Genomic DNA, 18,800 nt, shown 5'->3' on the forward strand with positions numbered 1-18,800 from the left:
TCTCTCCCCAGCAACGCCTGCATCTTTCAGCTTCAGAGCCAAAGCCTTCTCAGCCTGACTCACCCACGGATTCACCAGCTACAAAGCAGGACACCACAAAGCATCTCTTACTTCATGGACTGGTAACAACTGGGCATAGCCTAGCAACACAGTGAAGCATAGTACGGCTAAGCAAGAATGTTTAACTCAAACAATGTACTGTACGTGTATTGATTTGGTTAAGGTTATACATTGAACTGTTGTTGTGATGTCCTTGTTGCCTATAGTCAAGTTACTGCATAGCCACACCGCTAGGTTAATGTTAGCATGCTTAACACATGTTACATCCAGTAACTAGGCCTTGCATGCAACTAACCTCATCTTAACCTGGCACCTTTAGCATACACCAATTGGCCTTGAATAGAGAACCACACAGTTAAGAGGTTAAAACCTAGTTTGGCAAACTTTGGTTCAGGCAGCACATGTGGTTCAAGACACCACATGGTCTGGCCTTTTATCCCTGTAGTTCCCTTTATCAGCCAAAGTGTCGGCATGCCATGTGCTCAGTCACCAGGTGACTGCAGCCATCTTGCTATTGTCTTCCCTACACACACACACACACACACACACACACACTCACACATTCACACTTGTATATAGGTACACTTAGCTAGATTAGTATCGTGTGTTGCTTTTACCCTTTTGTTAAATAAATGCTTTTGGATATACCTGTTGTCTGTTTTAATGTTGCACAAGAATGAGTTTTGCCAACCTCTGCTCTGTAAAGAACTCCAAATCCTTCAACCTTAACTAGCTATTGATATGGTGATTTTGTTTATAGTTATTAAATTAATTATTAATCAAAGTCCCAAATTCATAGATTAGTACACTTTGAGACTGAATTGGCTATCTTTTTCCCTGAGTCCAGGGTGGTGCCCCGTTATTATTAATTCTTATTAATAATTTTATTGATTTTAATAATTAACACTTATCTTTGATAATCATTAATTATTGCTGATAGCCAAACTTGTAGCCACGGCCCAACAGTCACTAATATATTTTTCATCAGTTTCCATCATAATTGTCAAGTATGATTGAAATTTGTTAGTCGTGTTCCCAAAATAAAACTGCACAAGTTTTAACTATTGGAAATTGAGTCCAAAAAACACAATATGTTTTAATCTAATATTGATTTTTGAGAGTAAAAAACAAAAAGCTGATAATGTATTGGCTGATATTCTTTTAGTTTTTACATAAACACAAACTCTTTTTATTGCTTCTTTATGTCAGTTCTGTTCTTTCAGTAATTAACAGGTTTAAATTGTCTATTTGTGTTTTATTGTGTGACAGACAGACGCTGCTGTAGATCTATAATCAAATGATAAAACATTGGAGCAGTTATCAAATGTTTTCCTTCCAGCTATCAGTATGTAGAAATTATTACGTTTAAAGTTTAAGCTTAAAATTCATGTACAGCTAATTAACTCTTTGAACTGTTAATCATTTCTACATATTGATAGCTGACTTCTTCATATTTGACAGTGTAGATGTTGTGCGTCATTGTCGTCTCCTCAAAATAAGGCCGCAGTGAGTGAGGACGTCCCTTTTGGTGAATTAAATTCCTCCGTCCTCGCTGGGAGGAGCTGAGACGTGAGTGAGGGAAGCGAGGAGCCACGTTAGCCAAATGAAAAGCATCCAGTAACTTTTAAAACTGCTCCTCTACTTGGAATGAATCAGCACTTGATAAGCCCTTCCTCTTCTTCCTGCTCTCAAACACAACAAGCTCCACTCTGTGCTCATATTTCCTTGTTCCCTCCCCTTCACATCTACAGTTTGAAGATGGGTGTAACCAACATGTACAAGAGCTGTCAGGCTGCATTTATTGCGGAAACACGTGTTGTTGAGATCAGAGTTCAAACTTGTGTCACTTCTCAGGAAGTGAACCTCAGACAGGCGTTGCTGCTGAGAGCTGAAATGGCGCAGAAAGGAGATCAGCTGGACCGAGAAACCTTCTCTTGTTCGATCTGTCTGGATCTACTGAAGGATCCGGTGACTATTCCCTGTGGACACAGCTACTGCATGAGCTGTATTAAAACACACTGGGATGAAGTGGATCAGAGGAAGATCTACAGCTGCCCTCAGTGCAGACAGACCTTCGCACCGAGGCCTGTCCTGGTGAAAAGCACCATGTTAGCAGCTTTAGTGGAGCAGCTGAAGAAGACTGGACTCCAAGCTGCTCCTGCTGATCACTGCTATGCTGGACCTGAAGATGTGGCCTGTGATGTCTGCACTGGGAGGAAGCTGAAAGCCCTCAAGTCCTGTCTGGTGTGTCTGGCTTCTTACTGTGAGAAACACCTCCAGCCTCACTTTGAATCAACTACATTTAAAAAACACAAGCTGGTCGACCCCTCCAAGAAGCTCCAGGAGAACATCTGCTCTCGTCATGATGAGGTGATGAAGATATTCTGCCGTACTGATCAGCAGAGTATCTGTTATCTCTGCACTATGGATGAACATAAAGGCCACGACACAGTCTCAGCTGCAGAAGAAAGGACTGAGAGGCAGAGAGAGCTCGAGGTGAGTCGACAAAACATCCAGCAGAGAATCCAGGACAGAGAGAAAGATGTGAAGATGCTTCAACAGGAGGTGAAGGCCGTCAGTCGCTCTGCTGATAAAGCAGTGGAGGACAGTGAGAAGATCTTCACTGAGCTGATCCGTCTCATCCACAAAAGAAGCTCTGATGTGAAGCAGCAGATCAGATCCCAGCAGGAAACTGAAGTGAGTCGAGTCAAAGAGCTTCAGGAGAAGCTGGAGCAGGAGATCACTGAGCTGAAGAGGAAAGATGCTGAACTGAAGCAGCTCTCACACACAGAGGATCACAACCAGTTTCTACACAACTACCCCTCACTGTCACAACTCAGTGAACCTACAGACTCATCCAGCATCAATATCCGTCCTCTGAGATACTTTGAGGATGTGACAGCAGCTGTGTCAGAGCTCAGAGATCAACTACAGGACATCCTGAGGCAGAAATGGACAAACATCTCACTGACAGTGACTGAAGTGGACGTTTTACTGCCACAACCAGAACCCAAGACCAGAGCTGAGTTCTTAAAATATTCACGTGAAATCACACTGGATCCAAACACAGCAAACACACATCTGTTATTATCTGAGGGGAACAGAAAAGCAACATTCATGAGTCAAAAACAGTCTTATTCTAGTCACCCAGACAGATTCACTGGATGTTGTCAGGTCCTGAGTAGAGAGAGTCTGACTGGACGTTGTTACTGGGAGGTGGAGTGGAGAGGGGGAGTTGGTGTAGCAGTCGCATACAAGAATATCAGCAGAGCAGGAGACTCTGATGAATGTAGATTTGGACGTAATAACAAATCTTGGTCTTTAAATTGTTACATTAACAGTTATACATTTTGGTTCAACAACATCAAAACTCCCGTCTCAGGTCCTGGTTCCTCCAGAGTAGGAGTGTACCTGGATCACAGAGCAGGTATTCTGTCCTTCTACAGCGTCTCTGAAACCATGACTCTCCTCCACAGAGTCCAGACCACATTCACTCAGCCTCCCTATGCTGGACTTCGGCTTTATCTTTATGAATCCACAGCTGAGTTGTGTAAACTGAAATAGACAGAAGTCATTTCAGACTTCATGTGTCAGATTCTGTTATAATTCTTCATGTTTTTGTCTCCATTGTTTCTGAGAGCTCGTTGCTGTGGTGTTTCTGAACTGCACAGAGATCAGCTGTCAATCAAACTGGGATTGTCAACTGTTTTTTTTCTTTTCATTTGTTCTGTTGATGTTTTGAGTTCCTTTAAAATTCACTTTTTCCTGTGTGTTTTTATCCATGGAGGCTATCACTGCTCATGATGATGTTTTTAATCTTCACTGATGTTTCTTCAGATGAAAATGTGAACTTCTCTTTGTTCTAAATGTTAGTTTCATGTTTGTATTGATGTATTTGTGTGCTGTTGTTTCTCTTCCACTTCAGCGTCTTAAACAGAGAAAACAGCAGAACTTCCTTCATCATAGATATTTTGTTCTCATCACTTTGTAAATTGATAAAGAAATGTACAATCAAAGTGTAATTATCATGATAACAATCATTTATTATGTTCTTGTACATAGCTGACATTCTGGGTTAAACTAAGTGATTGTGTGGACGAAGTGAATCTGTACATGAAATCATTGAACTAGAGTCATTAAATAGACTTTACTGATTGGATGTAATCTGAAACTTTCCATAATCAATAAATAAAGATGTTTTTTTTCAACAGTGAGCAAAGTATTTTCTTCTGTCTTCATCTCAGGATCTCATTCAAAGCTTGTGGAGAAAATGTGAAACTAAAATGAGAGTTTATTTGAGGCAGTTTTCCTCCTGAAACACCACAAAGTACAGAGTTCATGTTCAGAGCAGACAAACGTTTGTCAGTCAGTCTCTGTACTTTCAGCTTTCTTCACTAAAGCATTTAATGCTTTCTAGGTGGAGCTAATTTAACACCTTATACTGTTGAATAGTCTAATCTATAACAATACATATATAACAAACTGATCAAATGTGTAAAATATTGATCTGATAGGTAACTAAAGCTGTCAAATAAATGTAGTGGAGTGGAAGTATAAAGTAGCATCAAATGGAAATTGATTTTGATTTTTGAGAGTAAAAATAAAAAGCTGATAATATATTGGCTGATATTCTTTTAGTTTTTACATAAACACAAACATTTTTGATAAGAATCACTCATTTAAATGCGACAGTAACAGTAGAGCTGTAACAATGAAATCCACAGAAAATTAATCAGCAGTTATTAAAAAGTATTTTGATAATTGATTCTTCATTTTGAGCCTCTCTCTCTCTCTCTTTTTTTTAAAGACATATCTTTTTCTGATTCCAGCTTCTCAAACGTGAGTATTTTCTGGTTTATTTAGTCCTCTATGACAGTAAACTGAATATCTTTGTGTTGTGGACTGTTGGTTGTGAAAAAACAAGACATTTGAGGACCAAACTTGTAAGGATTAAGTCATTTTCAGCTCGTCGTATTTGAGGATTTGTTGCTTTTCTTAGTCTTACATGACAGTAAACTGAATATCTTTGGATTTTGGACAAAACAAGCAATTTGATGACGTTATCTTGGGCTTTGAGAAACTGTGATCAGCATTTATTTGACTGTTTTCTGACATTTTATTGACCAAACAACTAATCAACTGATCAAGAAATTAATCAACAGATGAATGGATAAGAAAAATAATAGTTAGTTGCAGCTCTACTTGTTATTTAGCTGAAAAATACATTTGGCATTTCTGTATCATGATTTCTTGTTACTTACTGGTAAGATATCAGCTGGATATTTAGATTGATCTGTAAGCCTCTTGTTACAACTTAAGCACATTTCAAGTTGTCTTTTATTTAATTGTCACAGACATCAAATGAAAGCTTTGATTAACACTTGGTCAGAGGTGGAAGAAGTACTCAGAGTAAAAGTACATAAGTATTAGCAGCAAAGTGTACTTGAAGTATTAAAGTAAAAGTACTGTGAGTACTTTGAGTGTTTTATTCATTTTACATGTAAAGAAACATCTCCAGACATGAAAACTGAACACATTCAGGAGTTTGGAGTCGTTTTAACTGGTCTTTAGCAGCCAGACTCCCCCTGCTGTTCATAAGAAGTGCAACAAGAACTCTTTTTTCATGATTTAGAAGGTTTAGAGTTTAAACTGTTACTTAATGATTTCTACATATTGATAGCTGACTTCCTAACATTTGACAGTTGAGATGCTGTGCCTCTTTATCATCTCCTCAAAATAACGTGAGTGAGGAAGTCCCTTTTGGTAAATTAAATTCCTCCGTCCTCTCTTGGAGGTGCTGAGACATTATAGTCTAATCTATAACAATACATATATAACAAACTGATCAAATGTTTTATGCGTAAAATATTGATCTGATAGGTATTATCATTATTATCATTATTATTGGTTGTATGTTTGTTTTGATTTTGATGTTACCAACGCAGCAAAGTTCTTCCTTCCTTTATAATGTGTAAAAAGTAGCAATTGGTCTCATTTATATGCATATGGAGTATGATGCAGATTTGGTTTGTATTCATGAGTTATTGAAATAGAGAGAGGGGGTGTTATTACAGGGGTTTATTAACCTAAACCCCTGTAATAAAGTGGGACTCGCAGTCCTCCAACTGTGACCCAGAAAATGTTTTTCTTCCGCCATCATGGAGGATGATGGATGTATTATTAGAGCTCTTCTAATACATCCATGATTCTGATCACTTAAATGCATCTCGAGGAGAGGAGGAGCTCAGAGTGAAGAACCTCAGCTGTATCCTCTGTGGAAGTTTTTTACCTGACGGCAACACCCATTTGATCCAATGTGTTTATTGATTAGTCAGCTGATCTGAAGGGATCATAAAAACACTGTTTGTTTATTTTTCTTCATAAGCCCGAAGGCTTCTCCTTTGTTCTTCTTTTCTGTTTCAGTACGTCTCAGCTCCTTCAAGAAAATATGACGTCACACAGCTGCATCTCCTATAAAATCATCCTGAGCCTGAAAAGGACGTCAGACTGTCACAAACTAAATAAGCAACATTTCATTTAAACATATTCCGCAGGCTGCAGCTGTTTTCATGGCTCCTTTATGTTGATTCTGTTCTTTCAGTAATTAACTTAAATTTTCTATTCTGTGACAGGTAGATGCTGCTGTAGATCTATAATCAAATGATAAAACATTGGAGCACTTATCGGGTGTTTTCCTTCCAGTTATCAATATGTAGAAATTATTAAGGAACAGGTCAAAGTTTCAACTTAGAATTCAGCTAATTAACTCTTTAAACTGTTCCTTAATAATTTCTACATACTGATAGCTGATGTCTTCATAATTGACGATGTAGATGCTGTGCGTCATTGTCGTCTCCTCAAAATAAGGCCGGAGTGAGTGAGGACGTCCCTTTTGGTGAATTAAATTCCTCCGTCCTCTCTGGGAGGAGCTGAGAAGTGAGTGAGGGAAGTGTTGGGTCTCACTGGCCAACCATATGTTGGAAGCAGAACACCACAAAGGATCTCTTTCTCCATGGACTTGGTAACAAGTGGGCATAGCCTAGTAATATATAGTGAAGCATAGCACAGCTAAGCAAGAATGTTTAACTTAAACAATGTACTGTACATGTATTGATTTGGCTAAGGTTATTCACTGAACTGTTGTTGTGATGGTCAGGTTATTGCATAGCCACACCCCTAAGTTAATGTTAGCGTGCTTAACACATGTTACATCCAGTAACTAGGCCTTGCATGCAACTAACCTCTTCCTAACCTGGCACCTTTAACCCACACCAATTGGCCTTAAACAGAGAACCACACAGTTAAGAGGTTTAAAACCTAGCTCTGCACACTTTGCTTCAGGCAGCACATTCAAGTGGTGAATGGTGGTTCAAGACTCCACATGGTCTGGCCTTTTGTCTCTGTAGTTCTCTCTGTCGGCCATATTGTCTACATGCCATGTGCTCACTCACCAAGTGACTTCAGACATCTTGACATTGCCTTCCCCCCACACATACACACACACACACACACACACACACACACACACACACACACACACACACACACACAGACTTGTACATAGGTACATTTAGCTAGATTAATATTGTGTGTTTTGCTCTTTTACCTTTTTGTTAAATAAATGCTTTTGGATATACACACTGTCTGTTTAATGTTGCCATGAGTTTTGCCAACCTCTGCTCTGCAAATAGCTCCCAAAATCCTTCAACCTTAGCCAGCTATTGATATCGTGATTTTGTTTATAGTTATTAAGTTATTTATTAATCAAAGTTCCAAATTGATAGATTAGTACACTTTAAGACTGAATTGGCTATCTTTTTACCTGACTCCAGGGTGGTGCCCTGTTATTATTAATTCTTATTGATATTTTGTATTGATTTTAATAATTAATAATTATATTTGATAATCAATAATTATTGCTCATAGCCAAACTTGTAACCAAGTCCCAACAAAATGGTGCCCCGTGTGAGGCAGAGTATTATTGGCAATTCATAATTGTTCAATAGTAATTTCAGCATAATTTTGAAAAAAAAATTTCCCAGTACCAAAATTCTGGAATCTAAAACTTTTAAACGATCCAAAAGCCTTTATATTTAACACAACTGCTCTGCCACAGGAGTAGATATCTAGCTGTATTTACAAAGAAGAGCAGTGTGGTGAGATTTGGTTTTTCAAATCAATTTTAGCTAAAGCAATTGGTAACCCAAATCTTGAGTTATTGATAACTAACGTTGTAGGTGTTTACAATATTCCTCATAGTGTTACACTTAGACCTTGTTGTTGCTACTAGCCACTCAGGTTGAACCTACTCTGTAGGATGTGTAAGAATTTCAGTTCAGCATTCGAATACCACATATTCAATGCAATCTACTGAAGCTGTCAGAATTGGGTGTTAATTCAAGTGCTCCTCTTTTTAATTCAAACACAGTGTGTCACCAGCCCTGTGACACATAGAGAGCTTGTACCTAGCTGTTACTGCCATGCATTCCGGCCTGAGTAAGAAATAGAGCCTGTGAGATAGAACCACAGCGTGCTACCAGCCCTGTGAAATTTAGAAGTTATCCTCTGCTGTTACAGCCATGCATTCCAGCCTGAGTCCACTTTAAGAAACAATCCTCTGACTGCCCTGCATCTCAGTTAGTGCATGTTAAAATCTGTTGTGCCCACTAGAACCACTAGACAGTGCCGTAGCTACCCCTCTTCCACAGGAAGCTACTCCCCATAGTGTAGGCCACCAAATTGTTTGGTTAAGCTAGTGTACTGTCCAAACTACACTACAAAGTGTCTGTCACGCAACCAAATGTTGGATGCCATGTCCTCAGTCACCAAGTGACCTCAGCCATCTTGCCATTGAAAAGTTATGTTGGAGATAAAAGGTTTTCACCATATAACATAAAACACAGTGTGTTGGATTGAAAACTTCCTGTTTCAGTTAAAAATTGTTTGGTGTTTTTCAGTTTGGTTCCCTGCTGGATGAGAACGCCGGCTCTAAGTTTGACAACATCGGACTGAACGCCATGAACAACAGAGACAAAGCAGGTAAGAGACACCTGAGCGACACTTGATGATGTGATGCAGACGTCCTCTCCTTGTCTTTCTAACACTTCCTGTCCCCCCGCAGGCCTGAAGCAGATCAAGTGGGAGTCTCAGCGTGACGACTGGATCCAAGACCGCGACGTTAAGACGCTGCGCAGGAAGAAGACCATGTTCAACAAGAAGAAGATGTTGGGCCGAGCCAGGACAGGAAGCAAGATGTTCGGGAACAAGAAGAAGAAGAAGAAGAAGAAGAAGAAGTAGCTGCTGTGTGTTGTTGTGGACTGTAACTGACGGACACCTTCACTCCTGTTTGGCCGCCCAGGCTTCGTGGTCTCTCTCTCGGATGCCGTAGACGCCCGCCCACTCGTTGGACTGGTAGTAAACTGGGAGGAAACAGAGCAGAAACTGGTTTTCAGATCCAGTCAGCTGATGAAAACTTAATGGGATCAAATGACGACATGATCTGAAGAGAAGCCATGTTTAGTTTTCTGTAAAATTTGAAAAGACTTTGTTATACAGAACATTATGTTGCTATGGTAACACGTTTTTGTCTGCAATTGAACACAGAAGCAACAGATTTTCTTGAATCTGCTTTAACTCTGTAATATTATTCATACTGCTTCTGTGTTATGAAGGTAAATATATCAACAGAAATTAAAGTTGTTGTTTTCTGATGCTGTTTCAGTTTGTTTACAGTAGAAATGTACATAAATAACAGATAAACACGCCCATATTAGTTCTGACCAATGAAACACACTTAATCTGTTTCTGCTTATTTTAGATTTTTAAAAATCTTTATCATGTCAGGTTAAGTACGTACATGGTTCAGACATCAGGCAGCTGTTTTAACTGAAGGCTGAAAGGTCACTAATATATTTTTCATCAGTTTCCATCATAATTGTCAAGTATGATTGAAATTTGTTAGTCGTGTTCCCAAAATAAAACTGCACAAGTTTTAACTGTTGGAAATTGAGTCCAAACAACACAATATGTTTTAATCTAATATTGATTTTTGAGAGTAAAAAACAAAAAGCTGATAATGTATTGGCTGATATTCTTTTAGTTTTTACATAAACACAAACTCTTTTTATTGCTTCTTTATGTCAGTTCTGTTCTTTCAGTAATTAACAGGTTTAAATTGTCTATTTGTGTTTTATTGTGTGACAGACAGACGCTGCTGTAGATCTGCAGTTATCAGCTGTTTTCCTTCCAGCTATCAATATGTAGAAATTATTACGTTTAAAGTTTAAGCTTAAAATTCATGTTCAGCTAATTAACTCTTGAACTGTTCCTTAATAATTTCTACATATTGATAGCTCACTTCTGTAAGGACTTCAAAAGGACGTCAGACTGTCACAAACTAAATAAGCAACATTTCATTTAAACATATTCTGCAGCCTGCAGCTGTTTTCATGGCTCCTTTATGTTGATTCTGTTCTTTCAGTAATTAACTTAAATTTTCTATTCTGTGACAGGTAGACGCTGCCGTAGATCTATAATCAAATGATAAAACATTGGGGCACTTATCGGGTGTTTTCCTTCCAGTTATCAATATGTAGAAATTATTAAGGAACAGGTTAAAGTTTCAACTTAGAATTCAGCTAATTAACTCTTTAAACTGTTCATTAATAATTTCTACATACTGATAGCTGATGTCTTCATATTTGACAGTGTAGATGTTGTGCGTCATTGTCGTCTCCTCAAAATAAGGCCGCAGTGAGTGAGGACGTCCCTTTTGGTGAATTAAATTCCTCCGTCCTCGCTGGGAGGAGCTGAGATGTGAGTGAGGGAAGTGAGGAGCCACGTTAGCCAAATGAAAAGCATCCAGTAACTTTTAAAACTGCTCCTCTACCTGGAATGAATCAGCGCTTGATAAGCCCTCCCTCTTCTTCCTGCTCTCAAACACAACAAGTTGAACTCTGCTCATATTTCCTTGTTCCCTCCCCTTCACATCTACAATTTGAAGATGGGTGTAACCAACATGCACAAGAGCTGTCAGGCTGCATTTACTGCAGAAACATGTGTTGTTGAGACCAGAGCTGAAACTTGTTTCACTTTCTCAGGAAGTGAAACTCAGACAGTCGTTGCTGCTGAGAGCTGAAATGGCGCAGAAAGGAGATGAGCTGGACCGAGAAACCTTCTCTTGTTCGATCTGTCTGGATCTACTGAAGGATCCGGTGACTATTCCCTGTGGACACAGCTACTGCATGAGCTGTATTACAGGATACTGGGATGGAGAGGATCAGAGGAAGATCTACAGCTGCCCTCAGTGCAGACAGACCTTCGCACCGAGGCCTGTCCTGGTGAAAAGCACCATGTTAGCAGCTTTAGTGGAGCAGCTGAAGAAGACTGGACTCCAAGCTGCTCCTGCTGATCACTGCTATGCTGGACCTGAAGATGTGGCCTGTGATGTCTGCACTGGGAGGAAGCTGAAAGCCCTCAAGTCCTGTCTGGTGTGTCTGGCTTCTTACTGTGAGAAACACCTCCAGACTCACTTTGAATCAACTACATTTAAAAAACACAAGCTGGTCGACCCCTCCAAGAAGCTCCAGGAGAACATCTGCTCTCGTCATGATGAGGTGATGAAGATATTCTGCCGTACTGATCAGCAGAGTATCTGTTATCTCTGCACTATGGATGAACATAAAGGCCACGACACAGTCTCAGCTGCAGCAGAAAGGACTGAGAGGCAGAGAGAGCTCGAGGTGAGTCGACAAAACATCCAGCAGAGAATCCAGGACAGAGAGAAAGATGTGAAGCTGCTTCAACAGGAGGTGAAGGCCGTCAGTCGCTCTGCTGATAAAGCAGTGGAGGACAGTGAGAAGATCTTCACTGAGCTGATCCGTCTCATCCAGAAAAGAAGCTCTGATGTGAAGCAGCAGATCAGATCCCAGCAGGAAACTGAAGTGAGTCGAGTCAAAGAGCTTCAGGAGAAGCTGGAGCAGGAGATCACTGAGCTGAAGAGGAAAGACGCTGAACTGAAGCAGTTCTCACACACAGAGGATCACATCCAGTTTCTACACAACTATCCCTCACTGTCACAACTCAGTGAACCTACAGACTCATCCAGCATCAATATCCGTCCTCTGAGATACTTTGAGGATGTGACAGCAGCTGTGTCAGAGCTCAGAGATCAACTACAGGACATCCTGAGGGTGAAATGGACAAACATCTCACTGACAGTGACTGAAGTGGACGTTTTACTGCCACAACCAGAACCCAAGACCAGAGCTGAGTTCTTAAAATATTCACGTGAAATCACACTGGATCCAAACACAGCAAACACACATCTGTTATTATCTGAGGGGAACAGAAAAGCATCATTCATGGGTGAACAACAGTCTTATTCTAGTCACCCAGACAGATTCACTGGATGTTGTCAGGTCCTGAGTAGAGAGAGTCTGACTGGACGTTGTTACTGGGAGGTGGAGTGGAGAGGGGGATTGTTATGGGGAGTTGATGTAGCAGTCGCATACAAGAATATCAGCAGAGCAGGAGGCTCTGATGAATGTGGATTTGGACGTAATAACAAATCTTGGTCTTTAAATTGTAGCCCTTTCAGTTATACATTTTTGTTCAACAAAATTCAAACTCCCGTCTCATGTCCTGATTCCTCCGAAGTAGGAGTGTACCTGGATCACAGAGCAGGTATTCTGTCTTTCTACAGCGTCTCTGAAACCATGACTCTCCTCCACAGAGTCCAGACCACATTCACTCAGCCTCTCTATGCTGGACTTGGGCTTTATATTGATGGATCCACAGCTGAGTTGTGTAAACTGAAATAGACAGAAGTCATTTCAGACTTCATGTGTCAGATTCTGTTGTAATTCTTCATGTTTTTGTCTCCATTGTTTCTGAGAGCTCGTTGCTGTGGTGTTTCTGAACTGCACAGAGATCAGCTGTCAATCAAACTGGGATTGTCAACTTTTTTTTTCTTTTCATTTGTTCTGTTGATGTTTTGAGTTCCTTTAAAATTCACTTTTTCCTGTGTGTTTTTATCCATGGAGGCTATCACTGCTCATGATGATGTTTTTAATCTTCACTGATGTTTCTTCAGATGAAAATGTGAACTTCTCTTCGTTCTAAATGTTAGTTTCATGTTTGTATTGATGTATTTGTGTGCTGTTGTTTCTCTTCCACTTCAGCGTCTTAAACAGAGAAAACAGCAGAACTTCCTTCATCATAGATATTTTGTTCTCATCACTTTGTAAATTGATAAAGAAATGTACAATCAAAGTGTAATTATTATGATAATAATCATTTATTATGTTCTTGTACATAGCTGACATTCTGGGTTAAACTAAGTGATTGTGTGGATGAAGTGAATCTGTACATGAAATCATTGAACTAGAGTCATTAAATAGACTTTACTGATTGGATGTAATCTGAAACTTTACATAATCAATAAATAAAGATGTTTTTTTTCAACAGTGAGCAAAGTATTTTCTTCTGTCTTCATCTCAGGATCTCATTCAAAGCTTGTGGAGAAAATGTGAAACTAAAATGAGAGTTTATTTGAGGCAGTTTTCCTCCTGAAACACCACAAAGTACAGAGTTCATGTTCAGAGCAGACAAACGTTTGTCAGTCAGTCTCTGTACTTTCAGCTTTCTTCACTAAAGCATTTAATGCTTTCTAGGTGGAGCTAATTTAACACCTTATACTGTTGAATAGTCTAATCTATAACAATACATATATAACAAACTGATCAAATGTTTTATGTGTAAAATATTGATCTGATAGGTAACTAAAGCTGTCAAATAAATGTAGTGGAGTGGAAATATAAAGTAGCATCAAATTTTGATTTTTGAGAGTAAAAATAAAAAGCTGATAATATATTGGCTGATATTCTTTTAGTTTTTACATAAACACAAACATTTTTGATAAGAATCACTCATTTAAATGCGACAGTAACAGTAGAGCTGTAACAATGAAATCCACAGAAAATGAATCACCAGTTATTAAAAAGTATTTTGATAATTGATTCTTCGTTTTGAGCCTCTCTCTCTCTTTTTTAAAAAAAGAAATATCTTTTTCTGATTCCAGCTTCTCAAACGTGAGTATTTTCTGGTTTATTTAGTCCTCTATGACAGTAAACTGAATATCTTTGCGTTGTGGACTGTTGGTTGTGACAAAACAAGACATTTGAGGACCAAACTTGTAAGGATTAAGTCATTTTCAGCTCGTCGTATTTGAGGATTTGTTGCTTTTCTTAGTCTTACATGACAGTAAACTGAATATCTTTGGATTTTGGACAAAACAAGCAATTTGATGACGTTATCTTGGGCTTTGGGAAACTGTGATCAGCATTTATTTGACTGTTTTCTGACATTTTATAGACCAAACAACTAATCAACTGATCAAGAAATTAATCAACAGATGAATGGATAAGAAAAATAATAGTTAGTTGCAGCTCTACTTGTTATTTAGCTGAAAAATACATTTGGCATTTCTGTATCATGATTTCTTGTTACTTACTGGTAAGATATCAGCTGGATATTTAGATTGATCTGTAAGCCTCTTGTTACAACTTAAGCACATTTCAAGTTGTCTTTTATTTAATTGTCACAGACATCAAATGAAAGCTTTGATTAACACTTGGTCAGAGGTGGAAGAAGTACTCAGAGTAAAAGTACATAAGTATTAGCAGTAAAGTGTACTTAAAGTATTAAAGTAAAAGTACTGTGAGTACTTTGAGTGTTTTATTCATTTTACATGTAAAGAAACGTCTCCAGACATGAAAACTGAACACATTCAGGAGTTTGGAGTCGTTTTAACTGGTCTTTAGCAGCCAGACTCCCCCTGCTGTTCATAAGAAGTGATGCAACAAGAACTCTGATCCTTCAATACAAGTAGAAATATTTCTGTAAACAGTGTAACCCCTGTGTGTGGACTTGTGTTTGTTTATGGTTCATGTGTTAATCAGATGTGTTACTGACAGATTTTTTCCTGCATCGCTTTATTTTTTATTTATTTTTGTCTTGTTTCAGTTCCAGAGCTGGAGGATGACGATGCTGCGTTTGGTGGTGAGTTACAAACCTTCATCACAGTTTTCATCCTGTTACTCAGAGTGGATCAAACACACTTTATTATCTAATATTGTCCAAAAAAAGTGTCATTTTAATACGACATGAAAAACTAAAGGTGGAAGATGTGCAGAAGTTCTGTTTGCATACAAACACAGAAAAACATAGATGAAACAAAAATATATTAAATATCATTAAAACATTTTAAAAACATTAGAAAAAATAAGTGATAGAATTATTAAGAAGACATGAAATATGTTGTTACAGTGCACTAAAGCTACATCTACATGTGGAGATTAAAAAATGAATCAAAGAAAAACAGTAAATTACAAAAATGACGTCAACTTTACTTGTGTTTTTTTGTTATCTGTAAGAAAATGTGTCTGAGTGGGAAGAAAAATCATGACACACTCAGTGTTGTATGTTTATTAAATCCTTAAAGACATCATAATATATTAATATCTTGTTTCTATTACATAAGATTATGAATTCAACTTTTTCTGCGTCAAATAATGAAATAAAAATAGTTTCTTTGCAGATTCAGATGAAGAGATGGAAGCTCCAGATATCACTCCTCGTACCAAGAAGGGGAAGAGAAAATCCTCAGAGGAGCTCGACTTCTCTGGATCTTTAGGTTAATGCTGAGTTGAACTTTCTCTTTTTATCTGCCTTCATTTGTCCTGTTTTTATTTAGTAAAGTATATAAAGTGTGAGTTTTCCTTCTTTTGTGAATAATCCTCCGCTTTAAAAACTGTGATGTCTGAGCTGCAGACTGTTGATCGACTCATTTTAAAGTTGTTTTATTGATGGCTGCTCCTGCTCACAGGTTCAAAACAGACGAAGAAGAAGAAGAAGAAGAAGAAGAAGAAGAAGAAGAAGAAGAAGAAGAAGAAGAAGAAGAAGAAGAAGAAGAAGAAGAAAGGAAACAAAGACGCTGCTGTGTTTGCTTCTGAGGAGGAGGTGAGACGAAGAGAAACTGAAAAATTTAGAGTTTATTCCCGAGTGACTGCAACAACTGAAATAGTTGAAATGAAGACAACCTGAAATCTACCTGATGGCAGCAGGTTTAATGTAAAAAATATCTGACAGGAGGAAAACTTTCAGATAAGCAGGAGGAACAAACCTTGTATCTCCCTTTTTTGATGTTCTTTCGTTTTTTCCTTCAAACACAAACTTTGACACGAAATATAAAATACAATTTGTAAAAACACAAAACACATTCACTTGAATTCTTGCATTACCTGCCACCTTCTCAAAATAAGAAGAGAAATAGTCTTATAGACGGTCTGCCAGAACTTTCAATAATCATTTAAGACACGTGGACACTAAGAAGACTAAAGAAATATTTTGTCTTTATGTTTTGACACATTTTCTACTTGAACATCTGAAGTAATTCCCCAACAATACAACAGTTTGACTCCACACACTGAAATACTTTTTACACAGCTTGGAGGATGAGCTGCTCTTACTTTGGTTTAGATCATCTGTTGATTGTTGAAAAGTTCATCTGTTGATTATTTTGTCGATGAATCGATTAGTTGTGTGATCCAAAAAATGTCGATCCCTGTTTCCCAAAGACCAAGATGACGTCCTCAAATATCTCTCAAAACACAGTTGTAATAGTATAATAACTGTTCACTTAAGAATGTCCTGAACACTACATTACAGTGTGTTATAAACATTTATTAAATGTTGCACGTGAAACAACATCAGACTCTGATCATCACGTTTAAAAAAAAGGAAAAGATGAGAGAAACGTTTTTATTGAGTCGGCTGGATACCAGCAACATTTCATAACTTCTCCACAGAGACAAAATCAGCTTCAAACACTCACTGCATAAATAAATTAGGGCTGAGAGATCAAATTAATATCACAATATTCATATTTTCCATCATTTGACAAATGTAGGTAAAAACAGAAATGACTTTCATTACGATGTTCCATCTGATTCCTAAAACCAGAGGCGGGACGTGATGCAGACGTCCTCTCCTTGTCTTTCTAACACTTCCTGTCCCCCCGCAGGCCTGAAGCAGATCAAGTGGGAGTCTCAGCGTGACGACTGGATCCAAGACCGCCACGTTAAGACGCTGCGCAGGAAGAAGACCATGTTCAACAAGAAGAAGATGTTGGGCCGAGCCAGGACAGGAAGCAAGATGTTCGGGAACAAGAAGAAGAAGAAGAAGAAGAAGAAGAAGTAGCTGCTGTGTGTTGTTGTGGACTGTAACTGACGGACACCTTCACTCCTGTTTGGCCGCCCAGGCTTCGTGGTCTCTCTCTCGGATGCCGTAGACGCCCGCCCACTCGTTGGACTGGTAGTAAACTGGGAGGAAACAGAGCAGAAACTGGTTTTCAGATCCAGTCAGCTGATGAAAACTTAATGGGATCAAATGACGACATGATCTGAAGAGAAGCCATGTTTAGTTTTTTGTAAAATTTGAAAAGACTTTGGTATAGAGGACATTATGTTGCTATGGTAACACGTTTTTGTCTGCAATTGAACACAGAAGCAACAGATTTTCTTGAATCTGCTTTAACTCTGTAATATTATTCATACTGCTTCTGTGTTATGAAGGTAAATATATCAACAGAAATTAAAGTTGTTGTTTTCTGATGCTGTTTCAGTTTGTTTACAGTAGAAATGTACATAAATAACAGATAAACACGCCCATATTAGTTCTGACCAATGAAACACACTTAATCTGTTTCTGCTTATTTTAGATTTTTAAAAATCTTTATCATGTCAGGTTAAGTACGTACATGGTTCAGACATCAGGCAGCTGTTTTAACTGAAGGCTGAAAGGTCACTAATATATTTTTCATCAGTTTCCATCATAATTGTCAAGTATGATTAAAATTTGTTAGTCGTGTTCCCAAAATAAAACTGCACAAGTTTTAACTGTTGGAAATTGAGTCCAAACAACACAATATGTTTTAATCTAATATTGATTTTTGAGAGTAAAAAACAAAAAGCTGATAATGTATTGGCTGATATTCTTTTAGTTTTTACATAAACACAAACTCTTTTTATTGCTTCTTTATGTCAGTTCTGTTCTTTCAGTAATTAACAGGTTTAAATTGTCTATTTGTGTTTTATTGTGTGACAGACAGACGCTGCTGTAGATCTATAATCAAATGATAAAACATTGGAGCAGTTATCAGCTGTTTTCCTTCCAGCTATCACTATGTAGAAATTATGAAGTTTAAAGTTTAAGCTTAAAATTCATATACAGCTAATTAACTCTTTAAACTGTTCCCTAATAATTTCTACATATTGATAGCTGACTTCTTCATATTTGATTAGTGTAGATGTTGTGCGTCATTGTCGTCTCCTCAAAATAAGACTGCAGTGAGTGAGGACGTCCCTTTTGGTGAATTAAATTCCTCCGTCCTCGCTGGGAGGAGCTGAGACGTGAGTGAGGGAAGCGAGGAGCCACGTTAGCCAAATGAAAAGCATCCAGTAACTTTTAAAACTGCTCCTCTACCTGGAATGAATCAGCGCTTGATAAGCCCTCCCTCTTCTTCCTGCTCTCAAACACAACAAGCTCCAATCTGTGCTCATATTTCCTTGTTCCCTCCCCTTCACATCTACAGTTTGAAGATGGGTGTAACCAACATGTACAAGAGCTGTCAGGCTGCATTTACTGCGGAAACACGTGTTGTTGAGATCAGAGCTGAAACT

The 18,800-nt window shown here is 38.4% G+C and overlaps 2 protein-coding genes and 2 long non-coding RNA genes across 4 annotated transcripts; all 4 read left to right on the forward strand.

Annotated features, from left to right (window-relative positions):
* The first annotated feature begins 1,948 nt into the window (after positions 1-1,948).
* LOC137169581 (tripartite motif-containing protein 16-like) lies at positions 1,949-4,073 on the forward strand. Its single transcript, XM_067572852.1, has one exon. The coding sequence runs from the start codon at positions 1,954-1,956 to the stop codon at positions 3,622-3,624; it is 1,671 nt and encodes a 556-aa protein (XP_067428953.1). The 5' UTR covers positions 1,949-1,953; the 3' UTR covers positions 3,625-4,073.
* Positions 4,074-8,923: 4,850 nt separating this feature from the next.
* On the forward strand, positions 8,924-9,770 carry LOC137169095 (uncharacterized). The gene is made up of 2 exons (XR_010924400.1): positions 8,924-9,099; positions 9,182-9,770. It is a non-coding gene; the product is annotated as an uncharacterized lncRNA (long non-coding RNA).
* Positions 9,771-11,164: 1,394 nt separating this feature from the next.
* On the forward strand, positions 11,165-13,329 carry LOC137169580 (tripartite motif-containing protein 16-like). Its single transcript, XM_067572851.1, has one exon. The coding sequence runs from the start codon at positions 11,199-11,201 to the stop codon at positions 12,879-12,881; it is 1,683 nt and encodes a 560-aa protein (XP_067428952.1). The 5' UTR covers positions 11,165-11,198; the 3' UTR covers positions 12,882-13,329.
* A 1,739-nt stretch (positions 13,330-15,068) lies between these two features.
* Positions 15,069-17,732, forward strand: LOC137169660 (uncharacterized). The gene is made up of 4 exons (XR_010924507.1): positions 15,069-15,120; positions 15,659-15,754; positions 15,947-16,080; positions 17,144-17,732. It is a non-coding gene; the product is annotated as an uncharacterized lncRNA (long non-coding RNA).
* Positions 17,733-18,800: the final 1,068 nt, after the last annotated feature.

The sequence above is a fragment of the Thunnus thynnus genome, chromosome 18, assembly GCF_963924715.1.
Source record: "Thunnus thynnus chromosome 18, fThuThy2.1, whole genome shotgun sequence".
NCBI classification, from domain to species: domain Eukaryota; kingdom Metazoa; phylum Chordata; class Actinopteri; order Scombriformes; family Scombridae; genus Thunnus; species Thunnus thynnus.

Excerpts from the sequence above, each read along its gene's own strand:
- LOC137169580 (XM_067572851.1), top strand. The coding sequence starts at position 11,199 with ATGGCGCAGAAAGGAGATGAGCTGGACCGAGAAACCTTCTCTTGTTCG.
- LOC137169581 (XM_067572852.1), top strand. The coding sequence starts at position 1,954 with ATGGCGCAGAAAGGAGATCAGCTGGACCGAGAAACCTTCTCTTGTTCG.